This window comes from Triticum urartu, chromosome 1A (genome assembly GCF_056163025.1).
Source record: "Triticum urartu cultivar PI428250 chromosome 1A, HENAU_Tu73, whole genome shotgun sequence".
Taxonomy (NCBI): Eukaryota; Viridiplantae; Streptophyta; class Magnoliopsida; order Poales; family Poaceae; genus Triticum; species Triticum urartu.
Window position 1 is genome coordinate 506,727,842 of NC_141873.1, and position 25,528 is coordinate 506,753,369.

The window sequence follows — 25,528 nt, forward strand, 5'->3', positions numbered from 1 at the left end:
TAGTACTTCGCTTATATCTTTTATAGCACCGCGGTGGTTCTATTTTATAGAAATAATTGATCTCTCATGCTTCATTTATATCATTTTGACGACGCGTTTGTTTCGGAAGAATTGTCACGGTTTCCGACTACCGCGCTTTCTGAAACGGCACCCAGCATTTGGTACGCCAACAACGTATTCCGTAGCAGTGTCTTCCGACCCAGAGGTTCACAAACTCGAAAACACCCAAATCGCGGCTGATTACAAAAGCGGGAGTGGGGCGGCCAAACCAAACACATCACGTATTCCTAAAGAAGAAAAGGGAACCGGAGCTTCCCGGTACCTTAACTGAAGACGTTACCTGAGTAGCAACCAAACGCGTCCTGAGAGTCCTTTAGAACAACATGGTAATTCACTTTGGTTATAATTTTTAAATGCTAAGAGAAGTTGGATGCTTGATAGTTGTTTTGAGATATAAATGTGGTAATATTAGAGGTGTGCTAGTTGAGTAATTGTGAAATTGATGAATACTTGTGTTGAAGTTGGCAAGTCCCGTAGCATGCACATATGGTAAAAGTTGTGTGACAAATTTGAAGCATGGGGTGTTCTTTGATTGCTTTCCTTATGAGTGACGGTCGGGGACGAGCGATGTTCTTTTCCTACCAACCTATTCCCCTAGGAGCATGCGCGTAGTGCTTGGTTTTGATGACTTGTAGATTTTTGCAATAAGTATGTGAGTTTTTGTGACTAATGTTGAGTCCATGGATTATACGCACTCTCACCCTTCCATCATTGCTAGCCTCTTCGGTACCGTGCATTGCCTTTTCTCACCTTGAGAGTTGGTGCAAACTTCGCCGGTCCATCCAAACCCCGTGATATGATACGCTCTATCACACATAAGCCTCTTTATATCTTCCTCAAAACAGCCACCATACCTACCTATTATGGCATTTCCATAGCCATTCCGAGATATATTGCCATGCAACTTTCCACCATTCCATTTATTATGACACGCATCATCATTGTCATATTGCTTTGCATGATCATGTAGTTGACATCGTATTTATGACAAAGCCACCATGCTTAATTTTTTATACATGTCACTCTTGATTCATCACAATCCCGGTACACTGCCGGAGGCATTCACATAGAGTCATATTTTGTTCTAAGTATCGAGTTGTAAGTAAATAAAAGTGTGATGATCATCATTAGAGCATTGTCCATGTGAGGAAAGGATGATGGAGACTATCATTCCCCCACAAGTCAGGATGAGACTCCGGACGAAAAATAAAAATAAAAAAAGAGAAGAGGCCATATATATATATATATAAAGAAGGCCCAAACAAAAAAAGAGAAAAAGAGAGAAGGGACAATGTTACTATCCTTTTTCCACACTTGTGCTTCAAAGTAGCACCATGATCTTCATGATAGAGAGTCTCTTATTTTGTCACTTTCATATACTAGTGGGAATTTTCATTATAATAACTTGGCTTATATATTCCAATGATGGGCTTCCTCAAATACCCTAGGTCTTCATGAGCAAGCAAGTTGGATGCAAACCCACTTAGTTTCTTTGATGAGCTTTCATATATTTATAGCTCTAGTTCATCTGTTGCATGGCAATCCCTACTCCTTGCATTGACATCAATCGATGGGCATCTCCATAGCCCATTGATTAGCCACGTCAATGTGAGACTTTCTCCCTTTTGTCTTCTCACACAACCTCAATCATCATATTCTATTCCACCCATAGTGCTATGTCCATGGCTCGCGCTCATATATTGCGTACAAGTTGAAAGAGTTTGAAAAGGCTAAGTATGAAACAATTGCTTGGCTTGTCATCGGGGTTGTGCATGATGGGAGCATTTTGTGTGACGAAAATGAAGCATGGCCAAACTACATGACTTTGTAGGAATAAGTTTTCTTTGGCTATGTTATTTTGATAAGACATAATTGCTTGATTAGCATACCTGGAGTATTACTATTTTTATGTCAACAATAAACTTTTATCTTGAATCTTTCAGATCTGAACATTCATGCCATAATAGAGAAAAATACATTGAAGAACATGCTAGAAAGCATTCCACATCAAAAATTTTGTTTTTGTCATTTACCTACTCGAGGACGAGCAGGAATTAAGCTTGTGGATGCTTGATACGTCTCCAACGTATCTATAATTTTTGATTGTTCCATGCTATTATATTATCTGTTTTGGATGTTAATGGGCTTTATTTTACACTTTTATATTATTTTTGGACTAACCTATTAACCCAAGGCCCAGTGCAAATTGCTGTTTTTTTGCCTATTTCAGTGTTTCACAGAAAAGGAATATCAAACGGAGTCCAAACGGAATGAAACCTTCGGGAGCGTGATTTTTGGAACAAACGTGATCCAGAGGACTTGAAGTGGACGTCAAGAAACGAACGAGGTGTCCACGAGGCAGGGGGACGCGCCTACCCCCTGGGCGCGCCCTCCCCCCTCGTGGCTCAACCGACCTACTTCTTCCTCCTATATATGTTCACATACCCTGAAAACATCCAAAAGCACCACGAAACCCTATTTCCACCGCCGCAACCTTCTGTACCCAAGAGATCCCATCTTGGGGCCTTTTCCGGAGCTCCACCGGAGGGGGCATTGATCACGGAGGGCCTCTACATCAACTCCATGGCCCCTCCGATGATGTGTGAGTGGTTTACTTCAGACCTTCGGGTCCATAGTTATTAGCTAGATGACTTCTTCTCTCTCTTTGAATCTCAATACAAAGTTCTCCTCGATCTTCTTGGAGATCTATTCGATGTAACTCTTTTTGTGGTGTGTTTGTCGAGATCCGATGAATTGTGGGTTTATGATCAAGTCTATCTATGAACAATATTTGATTCTTCTTTGAAATCTTTTATGCATGATTGGTTATCTTTACAAGTCTCTTCGAATTATCAGTTTGGTTTGGCCTACTAGATTGATCTTTCTTGCAATGAGAGAAGTGCTTAGCTTTGGGTTCAATCTTGCGGTGCTCGATCCCAGTGACAGAAAGGGAAATGACACGTATTGTATTGTTGCCATCGAGGATAAAAAGATGGGGTTTATATCATATTGCTTGAGTTTATCCCTCTACATCATGTCATCTTACCTAAGGCGTTACTCTGTTCTTATGAACTTAATACTCTAGATGCATGCTGGATAGCGGTTGATGTGTGGAGTAATAGTAGTAGATGTAGGCAGGAGTCGGTCTACTTGTAGCGGACATGATGCCTATATACATGATCACGCCTAGATATTCTCATAATTATTCGCTTTTCTATCAATTGCTCGACAGTAATTCGTTCACCCACCGTAATACTTATGCTATCTTGAGAGAAGCCACTAGTGAAACCTATGCCCCCCGGGTCTATTTTCCATCATATAAGTTTCCAATCTATTTTTACTTTGGAATCTTTACTTTCAATCTATATCATAAAAACACCAAAAAATTATCTTATCATTATTATCTCTATCAGATCTCACTCTCGTAAGTGACCGTGAAGGGATTGACAACCCCTTTATCGCGTTGGTTGCGAGGTTCTTATTTGTTTGTGTAGGTACGAGGGACTTGCGTGTGGCCTCCTACTGGATTGATACCTTGGTTCTCAAAAACTGAGGAAAATACTTACGCTACTTTGCTGCATCACCCTTTCCTCTTCAAGGGAAAACCAACGCAGTGTTCAAGAGGTAGCAGAGTACCCGTGTGATCATCCTATGGTTTGCCACCCAGGCTCAAAGGGTCTTGAGATTATTCAGGCTAGAAACTTCCGTGTGCAGCCACAAGTCATTATGGGCTCTGGCATAGTTGAGTAAGTTGTGTGACCTCTTTCAGTGGTAGGCTAGCAGATGTAGGTGGTACTGTCTACCCAGAGTAAAGAGTTAATGCTTCTAAAAGACTGTGTCTCGGTCATCCGTTTCTCAAACACCAGGTAGTGCGAGAAATCCAACGGAGGAGATCGAGTCTTGTGGGGAAAAGTGCGCAAACCTATACAGAGTGTACAAACTAATCATGGTTAGCCGTGTCCCCGGTTATGAACATCTTGAGTATCTGGTACTTGAATTATTGATTTGATCTCATCACTTTACTTAATTAATTTGTTGGGTTATAATTATTAATTTGGGATTGAGTTGGAGGAACCTTCTCAATAACTTTCAACCAACTTTGTAGTTAAACAAAATATATTTCTTTGTTGTAGGAAAAAAAATTAGCTTTATGCAAATGATAACCATAGTGCCTCCACCAGCCATATATGCATGTAATGATAGCTGTTATTTGTTCATTACTCTATAGTGTTATCTTGCCAGCATATTCCATGTGCTGACCTACATAGGCTGCAACATATTATGTTGCAGAGTTTTCAGACGAAGAGTAAGGTGCGCTAGGTCGTTGTCATGCACTCAGTTTTGCCGCGGAGTTGGATAGACTCTTCTACCTTCGAAGCTTCCGCTGTTATCTTATTTAGATGGCCTTCAGCCATATTATTGTAATAAGTTCTCTTTTGTGACATTCGATGTACTAAGTGTGTGATTGAACTCTGTTATAAATCCCCGAGTATTGTGTGTGTCAGCAATACCGATCTAGGAATGACACTTAAGCACAGAGACTTGACCGTCTGAGATTGGGTCGCTACAGACAGACACCAAACCAATTGTTTTGCGTCAACAATTTTTTGGGGTCACTCTCGACATCATAGTCTTTAGTGATAATCCTCGCTGCCACGCAGGAGATTATCTTCAGAGTTTGAACCAAACTTCTCATGACTCTAGGGACCTGTTACTCTATATGCACTAGCAAACACTTACTGTTTATGTCAACAATCTCCAAAACATAAGGAGGCAAATTATTGCACCAACAATACCTAGGATGATCGAGGTGATCCGAAGGCATGTGGGAGCACCGACAGTTGATCTCCAGCAGACAGGTGCGCTCGCTCGCCGTGATTAGCGACACGGGCACCCAATCTGGGCTGAGATGTCATCCATTCGGGAGATGCACGTCGGACCACGACAGCGGGGTGGTCGTGTCCCAGTAGAGCTGGCACACCTCCACCTTGACGTATGACCGTGGGCAGTGAAATAGCAAAGGCGGTGGGCGGCGAGATGGAGTAGGCAATGACACTCCCCAACGACGTGAAGAACGACCCTGCTTCGTGGTCTTGCTTTCCTTTCTTGCCGGGGATCCACTTCCACATCCCCATGGCTGGTCGGCGGCCGGCGGGAGCGAGGGCAGTGCTAGGATTGGGCTTGTCGGGGCACGAAGCGACAATAGAAGAGTGTGGACGAATTCAAAAGTGGACTGGCCGGTCGACGGCTTCATCATTAAAAAGGACGCATTGAGGGCGGCTGGGAGGCTCATGTGCGGGCCCATCCACACGTGCGGATTAAATGGGGCCGGTGGGAACCAATTGCATTGCCGACATGTGGGCCCGAGGGCAAACAACGAGAGGACACGTGCATGTCTATGATGTGTTCGTCTGAGCGTAAATCCGGCTAAAATTTGCGTCGGAATTGGGTCGGGCGAGTCAAACATAATTTGCCCCCGAACGCGAGTGTTGGGCTCATACCTGGCCAAACGGGCTGGGCTGGCCCGGCACGGCCCGCGTCGGCACGAATAATAACCGGGTCGTGCCGTGCCGGCCCACGTACTGGAGCTAGCAGCCCAGACACGACACGTAGGCTACATGGGCCGGCACATGGCACGTCGGCCCGTTGCGGCGCGTTGGCCCGCCTGGCGCGGTTTTTTTCCTTTTTTGTTCGTAATACCTCTGAAAACAGTGAAAAGGCCAAAAAATGTGGAAAATTGCAAAATTTGTTAGACTATTATGTGGGATAAATCTAGAGCTTTATTAGCACCTACATCATTAAAAACTTCCATCTCAAATAAGTAAAAGAATACAAGACATGCTATAGAATTACAAAAGGATAAAAAAATACAAAGATTGAGAATGGACGTCTGGCTCTCGGCCTCCATGGAGGCCTTTTTTTGAAAATAAATCAAAATTCAAACTATTTGGTTTAATTTTTTTTAAAAAAAGTATGCAAGTAAACAAGAATGTTATGTGTATGTGGGTAAAATTTCAGGATGAAAAACGTTGAAATGCGACCTGTAAAAAATGACAAATTCATGGCCCGGGAGGATGAATAGTATCATGTGTTAAAAAGCCCTAGATTCGTCATTTTTGCACAGGCCTCATTTCAACGTATTTTGTCCTGAAATTTTACACACATATGTGTTATGCCTTCATGTATATCTGTGTTTTTTTAGAATTTTTTAAAATGCAGAAAATATAAAATTTGATGAAATTCGAATTTTTCAAAACCGAGCTCCATGGAGCTCGGCCTCCAAAGACAATATTCAACAAAGACTACACTATATAACACTACTAATACAAAAGATCCAAGCACTAAAATACGCATGCACGGCAAAAAATTTGAACATATTAGAGTATTATAGATATTTATATAGGACATATATTTATATATTTCAAAAAAAATAAACGGGCCGTGCCGTGCCGGCCCGCGTGCCCAGCCTCCAGGCCCAGGTACGGCCCATGGCGTGCCGCATGCCGGGCCTGGCCCGTTTAGCCTGGGTCGTGCCGTGCCAGCGTGCTACCGGGCCGGCCCAGTTAGCACGGCCCGTTTGGCCGTGGCATTTGTCCCAGACTTCGTGCGTTGTGCGTTGGAGTTGGCCCTAGTCTCATTCGTCTCGCCCGCCCCCGGTTTCCGTTTCCGGTTCCACCCCGAGTTCCGCCTCCGGTCTCTCCTCCGCCGGCGCAGGATGGCGGCGGCCGCGGGCACATCGAGGCAGGCGGGCGCGGCGCCCAGGGTGGGGCTGCTGTATGACCAGCGGATGCTGAAGCACGCGCCTGCCGGGAAGAAAGAACGGGAGACCCCCGAGCGGCTACGCGCCATCTGGCGCAAGCTCGCCGCCGAGGGCGTCACGTCCAGGTTCGCGCCGCCAGCGACTCTCTCAAGCGAGAGCAGCGCCACCTCGTGCCCCCCCCTTTTTTTTTCTGCATACGGTTCCGTGGAATCGCCGGAGATAGATGGGATGGGAAGTCCTCGCGCGCTCCCGCTGTGCTTGATCTGTTTCCTGTTACGACTGTAAATCTGCACGATTATGTTTTGGTTATCTGATGAAGCGCCCGAAATGGTGAAGGGCCTGAGAAAGGGGGGAGAGTATATAGATCCTTCATACAATAGGTTCAAACATGTATGCCATGTAGCGCTGAAAGGAACAGTCCTGGTATTTCTGCAATTTGGGGCACTCCAGTCCTTCCTCGTGTGCAGTAACTTGGACTGTCCATTGCTTGCATTACTTTGATTGATTAGATTGATAATTGTATGACTTTTGCAAGGTTCTGTGGCTTTAGTGTGACATAAGTTTCTTCAGATAATAGGTTCAAACATGTATGCACAGTAGCGCTGAAAAGGTATAGAGTCCTGGTATTTCTGCAGTTCTGGGTACTCAAGCCATTGCCTGTGCACAGTAACCTGGATGCTACTAGAGTTAAGTTTGAACATTGGCATTATGGCTTCTGTGCTGCCCACTGTTTGCATTATAGGTTCAAACATTTATGCACTGCATATCTGAAAGGAACAGCGTCCTTCTGGTATTTCTGCAATTTGGGGCACTCCAGCCCTTCCTTGTGGTACAGTATCTCGGATCCCTGCAGGCGTCGATTTAAAGAGGAACTGCAGTGGCTCAGGCTCACCTACAGGGCCAAAAGGAAGGAGTATAGTGGCCTGATTGATTGGGTCAAAGCTTTCAGATGAACTTAGTTCTGCCTTCATTGTACCTTTTGTATTTTCTGTTCCTTGTTTGTTTTCACTAGGCCTGTGTAGCTCTTTTATTTTATTTCTGAACTTTGTTTTGTACTCCCTCCATCCCACAATATAAGATCGTTTTTCAAGCTGGACAAGGGAGTAACATTTATTTGAAAAACAATTAAAATACACAGCAGAGTCCTGCTGTTTCCTTAAGAAAAGGTAACTTGTATGCCACTAGAGTGAAGTTTGAACATCGGCATTATAGCTTCTGTGCCGTCCATTGCTTGCATTACTTTGATTGATTAGATTCATAATTGTATGACTTTGCAAGGTTCTGTGGCTGTAGTGTAACATAAGTTTCTTCCAGGTGTGTGGGCATGAGGGCGAAGGAAGCCAAGGAAAAATATATAGCCTCTGTCCATGGCCCGAATCACATAGATCTGATAAGGAATATCAGCTCGAAGGATAGTTCCGAGCGAAAAAATACTGCTGAGAAACTCGATTCCATTTACTTCAACAAAGGCTCCTCAGAGTCTGCTTTCCTCGCAGCCGGTTCTGTCATCGAGGTAATTTCCGTTTACTTTTCCTACATTGCATATGTATTCACTAGTCTTATACAGCAATTCTGGTTCCGTTGATCCTGAGTGCTGACAAAATGACTCGTTTGGCAAGTAGGTTGCTGAGAAGGTTGCAGCTGGTGAGCTGAGTTCTGCGATCGCTCTAGTCAGGCCTCCAGGCCACCATGCCGAACATAGCAAGCCCATGGGATTTTGCCTCTTCAACAATGTGGCAATTGCAGCTAACTACCTCTTAAATGAAAGGGTGCGTATTTGAAACTTTCCTGTTGAATGTTCTGTTAAGATCAATACGTGCTGTTTTTGTTTATCATTTCCTCTGTAGGAACAATCATATCAATTTGCTATGATGTGACCTACTGAGAACATGGAGTCATTTTCTGAGTTCCCTTTTTCTGTTGCAGCCTGACCTAGGTATCAGCAAGATATTAATCGTCGATTGGGATGTTCATCATGGAAATGGCACGCAGAACATGTTTTATAATGACCCTCGTGTATTGTTCTTTTCAGTGCACAGGTATGACACAATAACTTGGCGTTGCTTTGCTATTTTTGTTTAGACTTCAGACTTTGCTTCCGCAAACATGCAAACCACTGTATGTATACGCATTAGATATAAAGAAGAAGTCTTAGTTGAGACTTTAGACTAGCTTCATAACCTTCATGAAGCCGTGGTAGTTTTGTTGCCTACAGTTTTATGGCTTACTGCTTTTTGAATGGATGTAGGATGCTGAGAGCGTTTTCTTACAGTGGATCTCTGCAGTTCATAGAAATTTAGAAACTCCATTTCTTATTTACATGGTATTAACAAACTCATTTTTGATATTTGTGAGCTCACCTTACTATAATGCTCTTGGATATTGTACCTGTAATGATCGGGATTAAGTCTCAGTTTTGTTGATCCAGTTGGGCTGTATAGCACGACCTAAATGCTTGAGCCCAGTTTGTGATTAATGTGCCATGGAACCTATTAACTATTAATCCGTTGTCAATGGAAGAATCTATAACAGATAACTTTATACTGTAGGCTTATTCCTTTTTCTGTTTCATCATGGTTTTACCATTTTACTTCCTATGTTGACACTACTAGTATTGAAATAGCCTGAATTATCTGTTCTAAACTTCTAATCAACATAGTATGGTTACTTTATTTGTCATTTGAATTGTCACCTGCCCACCCTTGATTTTGGTTATGGTATATTAATCAATTCATTGTGTTTACTTTCTATTGCTATCTGAGTTTAGTCTCCCATGCATCTGCAGGGCTAGATACTACGGTTCATGTTTACATTAGAAAGACATGTTTGTAATGCAACTTCAGTGCTTATGTTTGAAAACTGAGTTGTACTTGTTATACAACTCTTGCTCTAATATGTTTGATTTATCTGCACTGTTATAGTCTGGAGCATCCAAAATACATGATGTTGATATTTATTCTTTCTTTCTCCGATATATGTGAAAAGTTCTAGCCTCCCAGATCCAACGCCGAAACTTCTTCTAACATTGTTCTAGCTAGTGTCAAAAAACATCTTACATTATGGGACGGAGGGAGTAGTAGGTAGGTACCTGAGGAAAGCTGCTGTTCTAACCGCTTATCATTTAAGTTTACATACATGTTACCTTGGCTGATGAATCTACAGATTGTGTAACTTGCCATCTTTGGTAAAGGCCTCTCCTAGAACTACCCAACCAATTCTGATCGAAATCTCAATTTTTTGCAGTTGTTCCATTGCATTCTGTTGATCCTTCAGTAATGTGTAAACTATTATTCCAATGTTTGCTCTGTAGATATGATGATGGAAGCTTCTACCCTTATGAAGCGGATGCATCACACGTTTTCATTGGGGATGAAACTGGTCGAGGGTACAACATTAATGTGCCCTGGGAGCATGCGGAATGCGGTGATGCAGATTATGTTGCTGCATGGGACCATGTACTCCTTCCTGTTGCAGAAGCATTTGATCCTGATATAATATTACTGTCTGCTGGGTTTGACGCAGGTAGACAGCTAGAAAATTCTTAGAAACTATCTTGTCCCTAAAATTTAAACATCTAACTAATCTAGGCACTTCAAATGAAGCCTGACTGTTGCTATATACCGGCATTGTAGTTTATTCTATGTACTAGATGTGCACTGTTCGAGTACTACTCCTTATATACCTGATTCCCTTTTTGCGTGACAAATGAGATCTTCACTGAAGATATTTTGACAACCGCTGTGGCTTTGTTGTATTATATTGCTATTACATGCCAATGGAATCAAAACTTCTGTGTCTCATATGATCATGCATGTTCTTGTTACTCACTGGTTTTGAATATTTTCCCTGTTTCTTTTTTGCTAGCACTGGGTGATGATATGGGTAATTGCTGCATCACTCCAAATGGATATGCACTGCTACTGACAAAGGTATGCATTTGCACGTTTGCAGCAAAATGACCTTTTATTAAACTCACTGAACCATGCGCTCTCCTGGCCTTAAAAACATTTTTCATTCTTGACCTTGGAGTTTGGATGTGATAGAGTAGCGTTTATGTTATTGCCACGGTCATTCATTTTTGTTGTCATGCTTTGGTGTTACCTGTTAGAAAATTTTCATTTGATCCCATCAATTTATTAGTATCTCCTATAACTTTTTTGGACTTTCTACTCAGCTGATCGATGCTTATGCCTGTCTACATTTTACCTGCAGCTGTTAGGTTTTGCAAAAGGAAGGATTGTGATGGCCCTTGAAGGAGGTTATAACCCTGAGTCCATAGCAAACTCAGTTTGTGCTTGTGCAAAAGTATTGTTGGGAGATAAATTCACACTTACCTCTCCAGAGATGCAACCATTCGAATCTACATGGAGAGTCATACAAATGGTAATGGTCTGCAGTGTACTATTTCTGTCTAATTTTGGTCTCGCTATGCGTATCTGTAATTTAGTTCTCATTCCCCCTCACACTGACCAGGTACGCGATGAATTAAAGACATACTGGCCTGTTTTGAGCAGTAAGCTTCCGGAGAACGTATCTTTGAGGAGTACGCCCTCATATATCCAGGTGAGTTTCCTCTTTCTATTTTCTTCTTCTTGGGGACTTGAGTTGGGGCCTGCTTGGTCTGACCTCTGACTAATGAATTGTGCTCTTATGTCTGAGATGTGGATCTCTCTGTTCCAGATCCGTTTGCTGGGAAACTTGACACCATCTTCTCTTACTTTTCACCAACATGTCATGACCACAGTTGCAGCTTTCAAACCACATTCTTAATGGACGATTTTTTTTTTTTTTCCAGGGTTATAATGAAGCACCATAATGTAGCCCAATTTCATAGATGAATGCATGTTCACGAGTGATGTGGACTGTATTACACAGCTCAGTTGATATGCTATTTCCATATTATCCGCACTTCCGCAGGCAATCCATACTTGATGAACCTTTTTTTGTTGTTGTGATCAATGCTTCATGTGTATACTTATTCTGAGGTGCCTATCAACTTTTAAACTCTTAACTCTTGCAAAAGAACATACAGAGTTATACAGCTCAACTATGTTTGTACTGTGCACTTTAATTATCTTGTGCCAATAGTCTCACATTTGATTTACTCCCTCCGTCCCAAAATAAGTGTCTCAACTTTAGTACAACTTTGTACTAAAGCTAGTACAAAGTTGAGACACTTATTTTGGGATGGAGGGAGTACCATTTATGCATCTTGATGCATGCAGGCTTACTGTATAGCTGAGACGATCAATAGGAAATATTAACCTGATGGTGGAGCCCTTGAATAATTTCTCTTTCTTGTTTTCCCCATTGGGGAATGAACAGCCATGCACTTCCTCTGGTTCTGAGTGATGTTTTGAGTATGATATGCTTGGAGATCCGCATTGTCAAAAGTTCAATATTTGGTATGCCAGCTTTGGTTCAAACATGTGGAAACCAAGATTCTTGTGCTACATCGAAGGGGGTAAGGTAAAGTTGAAAGCACATTGTCTTTTATATATGGCAAGGAACATTTAGGTTCCTCTATTTAAAGCTTGTAGCCTGTCGCTGCATTCATCACATCATTGATTTCTCAGGGAGATTTCAGTCGGTGCACCCCTTTCAGTTAATGTAACTCAAATCACTTATGGAGGGTACTTTTGTACCTTCCGCACAAATCGGGAATAAATATCTGTCCACTTCATGCATTAGTCTGTTACGCACCGGTGTATCAATTCAATTGGGGAAGCTGCTGCCCGGAACAATAGCAGCTCACGCTTGCTCCACGACGTTTGAACAAACCTTATCTAGTCCATGGCTCTTCATGCCTTCCTCGCTGCTCCTCTTAGTTTGTTTGATCTGGCACTATGAATCACAGACGTCGACCTGGGGATCGGTGTCTATGAGTGCAAAGCTTCACGAACATTCGCTAGCAATGACCAAAGAGATTGAGGGCCTATTTGATTCGCAGGATTTTCAAAACAAGGGAATAGGAAAACACAGGATTGTAATGTCATGTTCATCTCAATCCTACAGGATTTTGGGTTGTTTGATTGCATCATAGGAAAGACAAATTATTCTTTCAAAGAGGTTTGAGTGGATGGTATAAATCCTATGGGAAGTAGTACAAATAAATCCTTACGAAAAATTCCTATAGTATTCAATCCTATGAATCAAACAAACAACATCGGAAAATTCCTAAGGATTCTAATCCTCCAAAATTCCTATGAAAATCCCTTGAATCAAAGGAGCCCTGAACTGACTGTGGCCCCTTGCTTTATCCTTCACTCCTGCTTCTATAAGGGGAGAGGAGGGGGGCAAGCGTGATGTAAGGAGATGCGGACGGGCTGAGATGAGGTTGGGCCTGAAGGTGGGCTGTGTGGGTTGCACCATGCTCAGTATCCCTCGTCGAGGTGGAGGGACTATGGGCTCTGGGCGAAATCTTTGGCCGGCGGGGGGGCGGTACCGGCGGCGGAGGCATCCTAGGCATCTTTATCCTCCTTGGAGGCGTTGCCGAAGAGTTCATCCCGACACCAGATCATTGTGGCTGGTACTAGGTTCCGGTGGCTATTGGCGTGGCTGGATCCCCTCCCACGGGGTTCAGTGGGGTGGTGGTGTGCAGAGCTCTTGGCAAAAGCTTTGTCCCGACGGAGGCGTTATCGAAGTGCTTCTTCACTCCTACCTCGGGTCGCTTTGGCCCTCGATCGATTGGTTTGTGTTTGGTGGTGGTGCCTAGTTTTGCTTGGGGCTGTTTGTACTCTTTGTTGGGGTTTTTGCTCGGTTGTCCCCTAATCAACCATGTTGTGTGGTTTCTGGCCTAGTTTTCCCTATAAACCGGGCCAACTCTCTTAATGAAATAGCAGGAGCACCCTGCCCTCTGACGAGGTTCCGTAAAAAAAAGTATCCAACCACATGAAATAGACTACATCACCCTTTATGGCGTGGTAAATGACTCGTTGTAATCCCCACCATTTATCCACATGAATAGTTTTCTAAAGGGGTTGTACCAAAGGAATCCTTTTTGGGGGATATTTTGGTCTTCGGGAAGTGTTTTTAGTGCTTTCCGCAAATGTAAATTCCGCAACAAGACCTGTGTTGCAGTATGGAGGCGCGTTCGGCCGTGTGATGCGGTAATCCGACGGCTCGTGACCCGGCTGATCTTGACGCGTAGCACACCCCTTATTCTAACTTACCTTTTCCTTTTCTGAAGTGTTATGCTTTGTGTGAAAGTTGCTATTCATTTTGGTCTGTGGCAGGTTGATGGTATGGGTGTATCATGTTTTGGTTCACATGACACAAGCCCACGAAGAGGCACCATGTGGAAAATGTGTGTCATACATTTTTTTCGGGAGATCCTCTATCCCCTGTGGGGTACTGGTGGTGTTGCTTTCCTCAACCCTGATATAAACTACAGTGACAAGTCAATGTCTGCATGTACAAAATAATGTATGTTATATCATAACCACATCTACGTTTTATTGATCCTTGAATTAGGTCTGGGTGGAACATAATCTCTCGTCAGTGCTCTGATTTCATCATGAATTTCTCTTTTTTACAGGCTTGAGCAGTTCAATTACACGTTGTTTCAAGAGAACTGTTTAGTGAAGGATATCGGCGAAGATGGAAAAATCAAGTCTCCTGGCTCTCCTTTGATTTGCTTGTCTGAAATAGACTCTGCCTCTTCACAAAAAACTCTTCATCTTGAACCTATTAAGGTTGGATTTGCTGGTTTCCACATCAAGCGCACGCTTATCCTCCACATAGAATTTTCTATATGCCTATAAATAAATGAGAGTAGTTAATATCACGTCGTTGGAAAAAAATGCTCTTAAGTGCGACTGTCCTTCTGGCAGCACTTTGATAAAGGACACTACCAACCTCTTGTGTGGCCATCACTGGTAGAATCTATCATTCTTACAGATTAACGTTAATGCCTGCTGTAATAGTTGATCCTTTGGTAAGGAAATGCCATGTCCTGCCTCTTTTGTCTGTCGGGTTGGTCTGAAGTTAGAAGTTACCTGGGACTGATGCTTAGTCCAGATCGCAGTTTGGAATGTTACCATGGATTTGAAGCTCTTTTGACATCATCACAACAGTCGAAAAAGGTCTTGTTTCAGTACATTACAAACTGAAAAGGATAAACTATTTTTCTTCTCATAATGCCGCTTCATCCATTGCAATATAGCTGACACTAGTTGATTTTCTAAATAAATCTGATGCTAGTTATATTTTCATATCAATGGATCATTTCTGCAAGTTATTATTTTTTATTTTTCATGTTTATTATGCAAATTTCCTACAGGATATCTGGTACTCCACGTGTAAAACCAACATACTCTATCTTGAGAGGAGGATGACGTCCAATTTTAACTATGACGTAAGCTCCAGTCTTCACTTGGTAAAGAAATTTCTTGTAGATACTATCCAATGCACTACTTGAAGGGAAGCGGTAAGAACACAGATGAAGATATGTTTTTTGGTGGATGGTGTGAAATTGTTTGTTTCCCTGCAGATAGATGCCCCTCAACAGCTGTTGCACAGGGGGATCCCCCTCACCTATGCTGTTCAACATTGCTGTAGATGTTTCGCAGGAATTAATTCATAGGGCTAAGAGAGCTGGGTTGATTTGAGGGGTAGTTCCTTGATGGCACAGTACTTTTATTAAGAGCTGACAAGAAGAGGCCAAAGTGTTAAAGAACATTTGATGCTTAGTTAAGCATCTTTCTGGTCTAAAGATTAATTTTAATAAGAGCGAGCTTTATTGTTTATGAGAGGCTAGTGATCACATTAAAATATGTAGAGAATTTTTTACTTGTGTAGCTGGTAGCTTCCTTGGGCATCCCTGTGCATAGTGTTAAGCTTATGAATAGTGATTGGGAAGGAGTGGAGGACAAGATGGAAGGGAAACTAGGAGCCTGGCAAGGAAGAATGATCTCTTATGGTCCTAGATTAATTTTGCTGAAATCCTGTTTGAGTAGTATACCTTACTTTATGATGTCTATGTTTACTATTCCTAAAGATCCTCTGCATAGAGTAGAATATTTTATGAAAAGACTTCTATGGCAGGATAGTGGTGAATCTGACAAGTAGTACAATTTAGTGAAGTGGGAAAAGGTTTGCCAACCTATTCATTGGGGTAGAGGGTCTGGGAGTAGTTGATTTAGCTGTAATGAATAGGTGTCTTTTGAGTAAATGGTTATGGAAAATAGAAAATGAGGAAGGTATGTGGCAAGATATTATTAGAAGTAAATATTGTAATAAAGAGTCCTAGTCAGCATTAAGAGAAAACCTACTCAGTCTCATTTTGTGAGTGGCATCTTAGACTAGAAAAGAGTATTACAAATTTTGTAGGAAGCGAGTGGGGGATGGCAAAACTACTAGACTTTTGGGAAGACTCTTGATTAGGTAATGTTCCACTGTGTAGTAAGTTCCATAGATTGTATAATGCTAACACCAGTTTTAATATTACTGTAGCAGAGGTGATTGGGGGTTGGATAATGTCAAATTTAGGAGGAGGTTGGGTGATTTGGCTGAGCAGCATTTGCAATATCTCTGTGAGGACGTGGTTCAAAGTGAGGAGAGAGATAAGTGCGTGTGGACTTTAACTACATGTGGTGAATTTACCATTAGATCAATGTACCTGATGATCAAAGCTTTGCAAGTTAGATGTCGTTTTAGAAAATTATGGTTTATTAAAGTACCTCTTAAGATTACAGTTATCTTGTGGTTGATGTTTAAGAATAGTATATTATTGACTAAAGATAACTTGAGAAAAAAGAGGTTTGGTGGGAGATGAGAGGTCTCGATTTTGTGAGGCTAAAGAATCTGTGGATCACCTCTTTATTCACTGTTCTTTGGCAAAATATGTATGGGGAGCAGTTAGTTGTGCTTTGGGGGTATCCATGAATTTAGACACTGCACAAGATATTTCTCTGTGGATCATGAGATTTCCTGGTAAGACGAGAGGACTAATGGCTGCAGGGGTAGCAGCGGTGATTAGGGGCTTAGGGCAATTTGGAAGGTAGGAATAATGCATATATGCTTTAGAGGTATTTATCCGCATGATCCGAGCAGCGTTATTACTCAAGTTTCTCACTGGTTGGAACACTGGCCTGGTTTGCAGAAGCGAGGGGGTCCGAGAATTACAAGCCAGAGGAGCAAGACTATTGTTGCAGGTTGCAGCTGAGATGTACAGCCAAAAGAGAGGGTGGGCGCCAGTGGTGCCGCGAATAGCTGGATGAAGGAGTTATCTGGGAGCTTTTGATTACTCGGCTGGGTTGTGTGTTTGGTTCTGCTTTTGGCTGTTGTTGCACAATCCTGCAATGCAGCGTTTAGAGCCTAGAAGAAGTGAGCGGTGGTGTGCGGTTTGTTCTACTGGAGCCTTTGATAGTGCAGGTATAGTGGTTTTTAGATTGGGTTTTATAGTACTGAGTATATGTTATTTTGTTAGATGGTGCTGTTATGTATGATGGAATCTGATCGTTGGTCGATCCAAGTTACCCTGCTGTATTGTCATTGCTGCTTCCCTTCCACGAGTCCCTTGATCGATCTGTACTAGGACGCTTCCTAGTTTGATTCGGAATTAGGAGAGTAGAGGCCTCGTTGGATCTGACCGACTATTTTCGTTTGGAGTTTGCACTGGTTTGATCACTGAGAAAGTTCCATGTATATATTGAGCAGGTTTGAACATGTCCATCTCTCAAGTCTCACACAGCACGGACCCAACCCAAAGTGTTGGTCCGTCTTGGACATTTCAGTGTCGTTCCTCCGTCATCTTACAGTGCTGTGCACCTAGGGCTCGCGCTGTTGAAGGTACTATGTCACCCATGCGGAAGTTTCGAATGTGTATGTGTATGAACATGATGTATGCAATGATACGACAGGGGGCTCCCTGCTGGCTGTCCTATCCCAAGATTTATCATGTCATGTATCATCGGCACGGAACAATTTTAAGCGACGCACATCAGGACACTCTCATCCTATGCTACTTGTAGACACATTTTACTGTCAAAGGCGTGCACCGGAGAGGCCACATGTGCGCATTGGAGAGACGACATGGTCACTTAGATCCACGTAGTCTGCTTGATCGGTCTAGGCCACATGAGCGCATTGGAGATAAAATTGATTAAAACAAATAGGTATAGATGGAAACTAGATGTTTGGTTTTTGTCATATGCAGAAGATAGGGGGGGGGGGGGGGGGTCACGTTGTGATGTAATGCGTAAACAGTAGCTGCAAAAATAAAAAAGGGAAAGAAGAAAAATAGAGACAAAAAGGAAAGAAAAAAAATGAGAGAACCCGCTAGAAGTAGGAAAGAAGAAAAATACTAGTCGCGAAAATTAAAAGGTGAAGGAAAAAAAATCAGAAAACCTGCTAGAAGGAGGAAAGAAGAAAAAATAAACGCAAAAAGGAAAGGAAAAAAAATAAAAAATCGGAGATAAAATTGATTAAAATAAATCGGTATAGATGGAAACTAGATGTTTGGTTTATGTCATATGCAGACGATAGGGGGGCACGATGTGATGTAGTGCGTAAACAGTAGTTGCAAAAATAAAAAGGGAAAGAAGAAAAATAGAGACAAAAAAGAAAAGAAAAAAAATGAGAGAACCCGCTAGAAGGAGGAAAGAAGAAAAATACTAGTCGCGAAAATTAAAAGGGGAAGGAAAAAAATTCAAAGAACCCGCTAGAAGGAGGAAAGAAGAAAAAATAAACGCAAAAAAGACAGGAAAAAAACAAAAATTGGAGATAAAATTGATTAAAACAAATCGATATAGATGGAAACTAGATGTTTGGTTTATGTCATATGCAGAAGATAGGGGAGGGGGGGCACGATGTGATGTAGTGCATAAACAGTAGTTGCAAAAATATAAAGGGAAAGAAGAAAAATAGAGACAAAAAGGAAAGAAAAAAAATGAGAGAACCCGCTAGAAGGAGGAAAGAAGAAAAATACTAGTCGCGAAAATTAAAAGGGGTAGGAAAAAAAATTAGAGAACCCGCTAGAAGGAAGAAAGAAGAAAAAATAAACGCAAAAAGGAAAGGAGAGACGACATGTGCGCATTGGAGATAAAAAAATCAGAAAACCTGCTAGAAGGAGGAAAGAAGAAAAAATAAACGCAAAAAGGAAAGGAAAAAAAATAAAAAATTGGAGATAAAATTGATTAAAATAAATCGGTATAGATGGAAACTAGATGTTTGGTTTATGTCATATGCAGAAGATAGGGGGGCACGATGTGATGTAGTGCGTAAACAGTAGTTGCAAAAATAAAAAGGGAAAGAAGAAAAATAGAGACAAAAAAGAAAAGAAAAAAAATGAGAGAACCTGCTAGAAGGAGGAAAGAAGAAAAATACTAGTCGCGAAAATTAAAAGGGGAAGGAAAAAAATTCAAAGAACCCGCTAGAAGGAGGAAAGAAGAAAAAATAAACGCAAAAAAGACAGGAAAAAAACAAAAATTGGAGATAAAATTGATTAAAACAAATCGATATAGATGGAAACTAGATGTTTGGTTTATGTCATATGCAGAAGATAGGGGAGGGGGGTCACGTTGTGATGTAATGCGTAAACAGTAGCTGCAAAAATAAAAAAGGGAAAGAAGAAAAATAGAGACAAAAAGGAAAGAAAAAAATGAGAGAACCCGCTAGAAGTAGGAAAGAAGAAAAATACTAGTCGCGAAAATTAAAAGGGGAGGGAAAAAAAAATCAGAAAACCCGCTAGAAGGAGGAAAGAAGAAAAAATAAACACAAAAAAGACAGGAAAAAAAATTGGAGATAAAATTGAGTAAAACAAATCGATATAGATGGAAACTAGATGTTTGGTTTATGTCATATGCAGAAGATAGGGGAGGGGGGGGCACGATGTGATGTAGTGCATAAACAGTAGTTGCAAAAATAAAAAGGGAAAGAAGAAAAATAGAGACAAAAAGGAAAGAAAAAAAATGAAAGAACCCGCTAGAAGGAGGAAAGAAGAAAAATACTAGTCGCGAAAATTAAAAGGGGTAGGAAAAAAAGTTAGAGAACCCGCTAGAAGGAAGAAAGAAGAAAAAATAAACGCAAAAAGGAAAGGAAAAAAAATCAAAAATTGGAGATAAAATTGATTAAAACAAATCGGTATAGATGGAAACTAGATGTTTGGTTTATGTCATATGCAGAAGATAGGGGGGGCACGATGTGATGTAGTGCGTAAACAGTAGTTGCGAAAACAAAAAGGGAAAGAAGAAAAATAGAGACAAAAAGGAAAGAAAAAAATGAGAGAACCCACTAGAAGGAGGAAAGAAGAAAAATACTAGTCGTGAAAATTAATAGGGGAAGGAAAAAAAATCAGGGAACCCGCTAGGAGGAAAGAAGAAAAATACTAGTCGCGAAAATTGAAAGGGGAAGGAAAAAAAATCAAAGAACCCGTTAGAAGAAGGAAAGAAGAAAAAATAAACACAAAAAGGAAAAAAAATCCGCTAGAAGGAGGGCTCGAACCTCCGACCTTGTGGTTAACAGCCACACGCTCTAGCCAACTGAGCTATTCCAGCTTGGTGGCAATGAACAGAACTCTGTCTAGATAATCAATACGTTCCTAATAGACACAAGGAGCAAGCACCGAATCACCATGCTGAATCACCATGAGTTAGTGGCCTAGGAAGCAAGCGACGATATTTCTCTCTTTAAACTAGACGAATCGTGCATCAGTAAGAATAGGAAACCACCTTGACCTGATCGCGCTTCCATGTCCAACTCACCTAACAGTTTCGTGTCCATCACATGCCAAGGGTAAAGACCTTGCCCATATGTTGCAAAATTCCTAGTGATTTACTACAGGACATGGTATATTCTCCTAGGATTGGTTGGTGTGTCCGTTGAGCTCAGCATTGGTTTCAACCTGCCGAGACCCTGAGACAGGCCCCCAATAAAAACAGGTGATGGGACTACTTGTCCTGGGATGTGTTACCGGGAGGAGGAGCAGTTGAACTGATGCAATCAACACCAGTAGGATGTCACTCTGGATTGTAACACTTGACACGTACTATAAGATTTGGTGCACCTACAACACAACCTTGATCTAGCCAACAATGTAACCACTTCAGCTCACCAATTCTCAGCTCTGCATCTACACAACCTTGAGTCTTTATAGAGATTTCATTATGAACTACATAGTGAGCAAAATGAGTGAATCTACACTTTAAAATGCATCTACATACATCCGTATGTGGTTTATAGTGGAATCTAGTAACGGGGAGAGGGAGTACATTCATACATCATCCAAATGAAGATTACCTAAGCCACTGAACGTGAAAGAAAGATGAACGGAGCGTGTATTTTGGGCACAGCGTCATCAGGAGGCCAAACCGGCAAACAAAGCAAGCAACGAGTAAAATTGCAAGGTTTCAACTTCCAACACTGGCAGCGGTACAGAAACAGCAGCATAAGTCAAATGCAAGGTTCCAACTTTCCAAACCAAGGTAAGGTACAGAGACAACAGATACACTCCCAGCATCAACCGCCCTCACTTTGGGGCATTCATGATGCATCACAACAGTATCCCCCGTCTTTCGGGGTTTCCCCGCTGGCGGCGGGCATACTGCACTACAAATACATAAATATGAAGAACATACACATCACCGAGATTACGGACAGACGGCACCGACACAGACAGGCTCACATCTTTAGAGGCCTACTTCTTCCAAGCACCAGGTCCTTTCTGGGGGAAATGCACCACCAACCAACAGCTTGCGCTTTCATGGACGACGGACGGAACAGATCATTGTGAAAACATCTTCCACAACTTACAGGGATGATATTTACTAAAAAGAACCACAGAGCAACCACAACCATGTTCCGAAGCAGATCAGGCGTCTTCCGTCTTGCACAGGTCCAGCAGTGACAGTGTCTGCAAAATTGAGATGAGAATGTTCAGTCCACCTGTCTTACTCAAGCATCTATTATCGTGGCAGCTGGAGTAAGGTATATATACCTCTGCTATGGAGAGCTCGAGGCGGAATTTAGGACCATCATAGTGGTGCAGCACTGGCCTAAAAGCATCCTCTTCCAAGGCCTTGCAAAGCCTTCTAATGCGGATCCTCACCTGATATGATGATGAATATGTCAGATCATGAAAAACAAGCCTGATATTCTATAAACATATGTCAACCTTGGAAATTAATTACCTGTGCTGGGAATCTGGATTCACCTTTGCACTTCTTATCTTCCCAAGCGGTGGGATCAATGTTTGATCCTCCAAAACTAGCAGCCTGAGACACAAGAAAATCTGATTAGAATGCTGAAGAACAAGCACTATAATTTGTGCTAGAGTTCAACCAAGACGCATGTGCATTTGAAATGGAACTTTGAGAACAGGTACGCTTCTAATTTCAGCCAGGCAAAACCAGAAGGGCCACAGAAGCATGTTTGGCTAATAGGGACGTAACATCAGGAGAATGTTGGCTTAGAAGCACAGGAATAAATTTGGTAACCTACCATGTTTTATTACAGCTAGAAGAAAGAAGAACATGAAAGTTCAAGTTCTTGATTACATATGGTAGAGTATCTACACCGCCAAAATGGCATTTCCTATTTAATTCAGTTCCAAGAAAACACTAGCTAAAACTTTTCATCTAAAAGGAAATTCAGAAACAGCACACGAAACTATCCATGCAAATGATATAAGCATTTATGTATGACAAATACAACTGTTACAATGTATTCATGAAGAGGCTTGCAGTTCCATTCAAATAAGGAGGCTCGTAGTTATCAGCAAATGAAACAATCACACACCTCAAACACCCCATGTAGCTGATGGGTCGTGTAGTTGTAGAGGAAAAGAGGTAGACCAGGAGTGATGGCTCGGACTGAATCACGATATCTTGCTGGCAAGCCTGCAGAACAGAACAAACCATGAGTAACAGAGTAACTTACATATAATTGTGTGAGATGGTATGTGAAATGATTTACAAGGATACATAGTAGGCATACCAAAAAGCTGTCTCTTGAGATCCTCCTGCATGGTATCATTGTTGCAGACAAAGATGTATCCACCAAGAACTTCATTCCTTGGTAGCATCTCGCTTGTTGGTAATGTTTTGAAGCGCTTGTCAACAGAGTTGTTGTTGCTGTTGCCTCCATTGTTGTTGTTACCACCATTGTGTTTGCCGTTTGCTTCCTTCCCATTCTGATTATTCGGATATTTGTTGACCCCGACATTCATCTTGAATGAATTGACATTACCGTTGTTTCCCTTGGGGTACATGGGGTTCATGTTATAGGCCATGTTGCGGAAAGGGTACTTCATGGCAGCCTCGTTCATCTTGAGATCGTTCATCTTAAGATCCAGGTTCATGAGGCCAAGATTGAGGTGGTCCATCTTGTTGTCTTCTTGGTGGTAGGATTGCTTATCCCATTGCTTCACATCAGGGACGGTGTTCATCCTTGCATACTCAAAGTCATTCATCCTCTCAGCCTTTGACTTTGTGATCTCAGCCAGCTTTGATGTCATGAGAGACCATTGGCGGTCCTCCACCACCTTTGATTGCCCACGGAACTCATCTCCGAGATGCCACAAGTTGTCCATAGCTCAGTTCAAGCTCTCTGCACGCAAGAAAGGATTAACATATATCAGGTGACAAACAACACTTGTAAAATATCCTGCTTACGAAAATAAATGCACCATAGGACATAATGATATTGGAGCAACATATCTCCAATACAACACAAAAATTACAAATAACTTCATGCATGTTGTAATTCTATTCTAAGAAACTAATTTTTTTCAGAGCTGCTATCTAACTTTAGAATCAGACTAGACCGCTACTTCAGGAAACAAAATGCTGAGCTACAAACCTATATTTACACCTCAACGAGCAATAAAACTGAACCCAACCGAAATCAGTGAGAGAACTTTTTGACAATCAATAATAGCCCACCAAGAATAGTGCATCCAGGCGGGCAAGTTTCGACAGCAACAACAAGCTGCCAGAATACGCTGTCCCCCTTCCGTCCACGCTCTAGCCCTATATCCTGTTGTACTTCTCCCATGAACACAATCCCTACTCCTCGCTTTCTGATCCCGCGCTGGTGCGCTTACCATCGCTCAACTATGATCATACAAACTCTCTACAGAACAAATGGAAGTAACACCGACCATTTCAATTCATGTTCATGACAACTTTCAACTTAAACCAAGCTTCATAATACCGTAAATCTATCTTCCAACCGCACAAAATTAAAAATTCTATAGACCAATTCGTCACCCAGAAGGACGCCAAATCACAACTATCATCTAGATCTATGGGAACTTTGAACCGAATTTTACGGAACGCTACTCCCCATGCCCAGATCTGCCACCCCTTCCCATCCGTGGCGGGGCAAGGAGGCACCCTGGAGTCCAGGAAGGGGGCTCAGGAGTGCCACTCGCCAGGACAGCGAGGCGCGCGGCGGAGGAACGAGACCGTGGCCGCAACGGGAGCGCCGCGTGAGGCGAACCGGGCGAGGCCAGGCGGGTGCGGCGGCGCTACCGAACACGCGAGAGGTGAGAAACGGGGAAAGCGGATGGCGCCGTCGGATGCTACGAAGCGGAACGAAATACCAAGGCGAATCTGGCGGAACCACCGGCGCCCCTACCCAACGACCGCGCCAAAATCGACGGCCTAAACGCCGGCGAGATCGCATTTCGCAGCCTTACAAGCACGGAGATCGGAGAGGAGCCTCATACCTGCTCGATTCGGCGCCGGATTCCGGCGGGGAGGGCGCTGGATTTGGGGGCGAATCGGGAACGAACTGCTGCGAGGAGGAGAGGAGTCGGCTCGGCTGGCTTGGCGTTGGCTCCCACTTCGCTCCGCCCACACGGAGTCCACCGGTCAGAGAGATTGGAGAGGGTGAGGGAGGTGAGCTGTCCTGCCGGATTTATAGGAGAGTGGGGGCGGAAAGAGGCCCCGGGTTGCGGGTTATTTACCCGGTGTGCCACTGGTGGGGCAGGGGGGCGGTCATTTGTTTGCTTTGGTTGGTGGTCGGCCTCGATGGTTGTTGCTCCGGTTGAGCGGATGCCGTTTGTAGAACCCGTTAGAAAATGCCAGAAGGTTGTAGCTAGGAGTAGGAGTATATTCTGCAAGTGTTTGATAGATCATGCTCAGCTGCTTACATATATGCAGATTTGTTTTTCTTATTGCGAAGGAATCCCTGGATTTCAATGGGCCATATGAATATATGATTGACGTGAAGAAGATTTCGGTCATTATGGTGGATTCGGTTGCGTGTATGTTTGTGTGGTTTGTGTGTTAGGTTAAAATGTTGTATGTCCACAATAGTCAATGGCCGACATGGCTAAGGTGGGGAACTAACTCTCAGTGAGGCGGCGAAGAACCATCTCTCTATGTTACAGGACTCAAAAGCGTAATTATTGATGAGAACCACCATTTTGTGTTTCGTAAGACTCAAGTCCCCCATTCTCACGTTTACCAGCATGTGATGGCTTCGATAAGAACTCTACGATATTCTGGATTTCTCCATAGTTGTGGTCAGTTGTATACGGAAGATGCTTATAACGCACGCTTGTGATGCCGTGTAGCGCGGTGGCGTTTGTGGGTTGTGTCTTCTAGCAATGAAAAGCGAAGATAAGGAAGTAGGTGGTAGGTGCCGCCGTAACGCTTAGTCGGTCGTCTAGAAGCAAACGCCAACATCGCTTGATGGATAGAGATCGAGGAAGTGGAGCTAACGTCGGTTAGATAGAGATCCCGAGACCGACCGGGACATCGT

At 42.6% G+C, this 25,528-nt stretch overlaps 2 protein-coding genes, 1 non-coding gene and 1 pseudogene across 5 annotated transcripts; 2 read left to right on the forward strand and 2 right to left on the reverse strand.

The window, feature by feature from the left end:
• Positions 1 to 6,677: 6,677 nt before the first annotated feature.
• Positions 6,678 to 11,924, forward strand: LOC125533007 (histone deacetylase 5-like). 2 transcript variants are annotated; one of them, XM_087527206.1, is made up of 9 exons: positions 6,678 to 6,945; positions 8,135 to 8,333; positions 8,443 to 8,589; positions 8,747 to 8,859; positions 10,131 to 10,342; positions 10,685 to 10,749; positions 11,033 to 11,203; positions 11,294 to 11,383; positions 11,616 to 11,924. In XM_087527206.1, the coding sequence occupies exons 1-9, from the start codon at positions 6,776 to 6,778 to the stop codon at positions 11,634 to 11,636; spliced, it is 1,188 nt and encodes a 395-aa protein (XP_087383332.1). In that variant the 5' UTR covers positions 6,678 to 6,775; the 3' UTR covers positions 11,637 to 11,924. The 2 variants fall into 2 exon arrangements, with proteins under 2 accessions (XP_087383332.1, XP_087383329.1); XM_087527203.1 differs by having other exon boundaries at positions 11,501 to 11,636.
• Positions 11,673 to 17,325, forward strand: LOC147992021 (histone deacetylase 5-like; annotated as a pseudogene). The gene is made up of 6 exons (XR_015607724.1): positions 11,673 to 11,805; positions 11,946 to 12,289; positions 14,056 to 14,245; positions 14,358 to 14,514; positions 15,102 to 15,176; positions 15,312 to 17,325. The product of XR_015607724.1 is annotated as a histone deacetylase 5-like (transcript).
• A 2,917-nt stretch (positions 17,326 to 20,242) lies between these two features.
• On the reverse strand, positions 20,243 to 20,316 carry TRNAN-GUU (transfer RNA asparagine (anticodon GUU)). The gene has a single exon. It is a non-coding gene; the product is annotated as a tRNA-Asn (tRNA).
• An 891-nt stretch (positions 20,317 to 21,207) lies between these two features.
• LOC125523619 (DCD (Development and Cell Death) domain protein) lies at positions 21,208 to 24,672 on the reverse strand. The gene is made up of 6 exons (XM_048688645.2): positions 24,489 to 24,672; positions 22,754 to 23,365; positions 22,556 to 22,656; positions 21,949 to 22,032; positions 21,756 to 21,866; positions 21,208 to 21,671 (listed from the first exon to the last, which is right to left on the reverse strand). The coding sequence occupies exons 2-6, from the start codon at positions 23,346 to 23,348 to the stop codon at positions 21,630 to 21,632; spliced, it is 933 nt and encodes a 310-aa protein (XP_048544602.1). The 5' UTR covers positions 23,349 to 23,365; positions 24,489 to 24,672; the 3' UTR covers positions 21,208 to 21,629.
• Between the last annotated feature and the right edge of the window lie 856 nt (positions 24,673 to 25,528).

What these genes read in the sequence shown, in the direction of transcription:
- LOC125523619 (XM_048688645.2), bottom strand. Translation starts at nt 23,348, where the DNA reads ATGGACAACTTGTGGCATCTCGGAGATGAGTTCCGTGGGCAATCAAAG. An exon ending in TCTCAAGAGACAGCTTTTTG is followed by an intron (nt 22,657 to 22,753) that starts GTATGCCTACTA and finishes TCTGTTCTGCAG; the next exon opens with GCTTGCCAGCAAGATATCGT. An exon ending in AATCCAGATTCCCAGCACAG is followed by an intron (nt 21,867 to 21,948) that starts GTAATTAATTTC and finishes TCATCATATCAG; the next exon opens with GTGAGGATCCGCATTAGAAG.
- LOC125533007 (XM_087527203.1), top strand. Translation starts at nt 6,776, where the DNA reads ATGGCGGCGGCCGCGGGCACATCGAGGCAGGCGGGCGCGGCGCCCAGG. An exon ending in ACTACCTCTTAAATGAAAGG is followed by an intron (nt 8,590 to 8,746) that starts GTGCGTATTTGA and finishes TTTCTGTTGCAG; the next exon opens with CCTGACCTAGGTATCAGCAA. An exon ending in GTCTGCTGGGTTTGACGCAG is followed by an intron (nt 10,343 to 10,684) that starts GTAGACAGCTAG and finishes CTTTTTTGCTAG; the next exon opens with CACTGGGTGATGATATGGGT.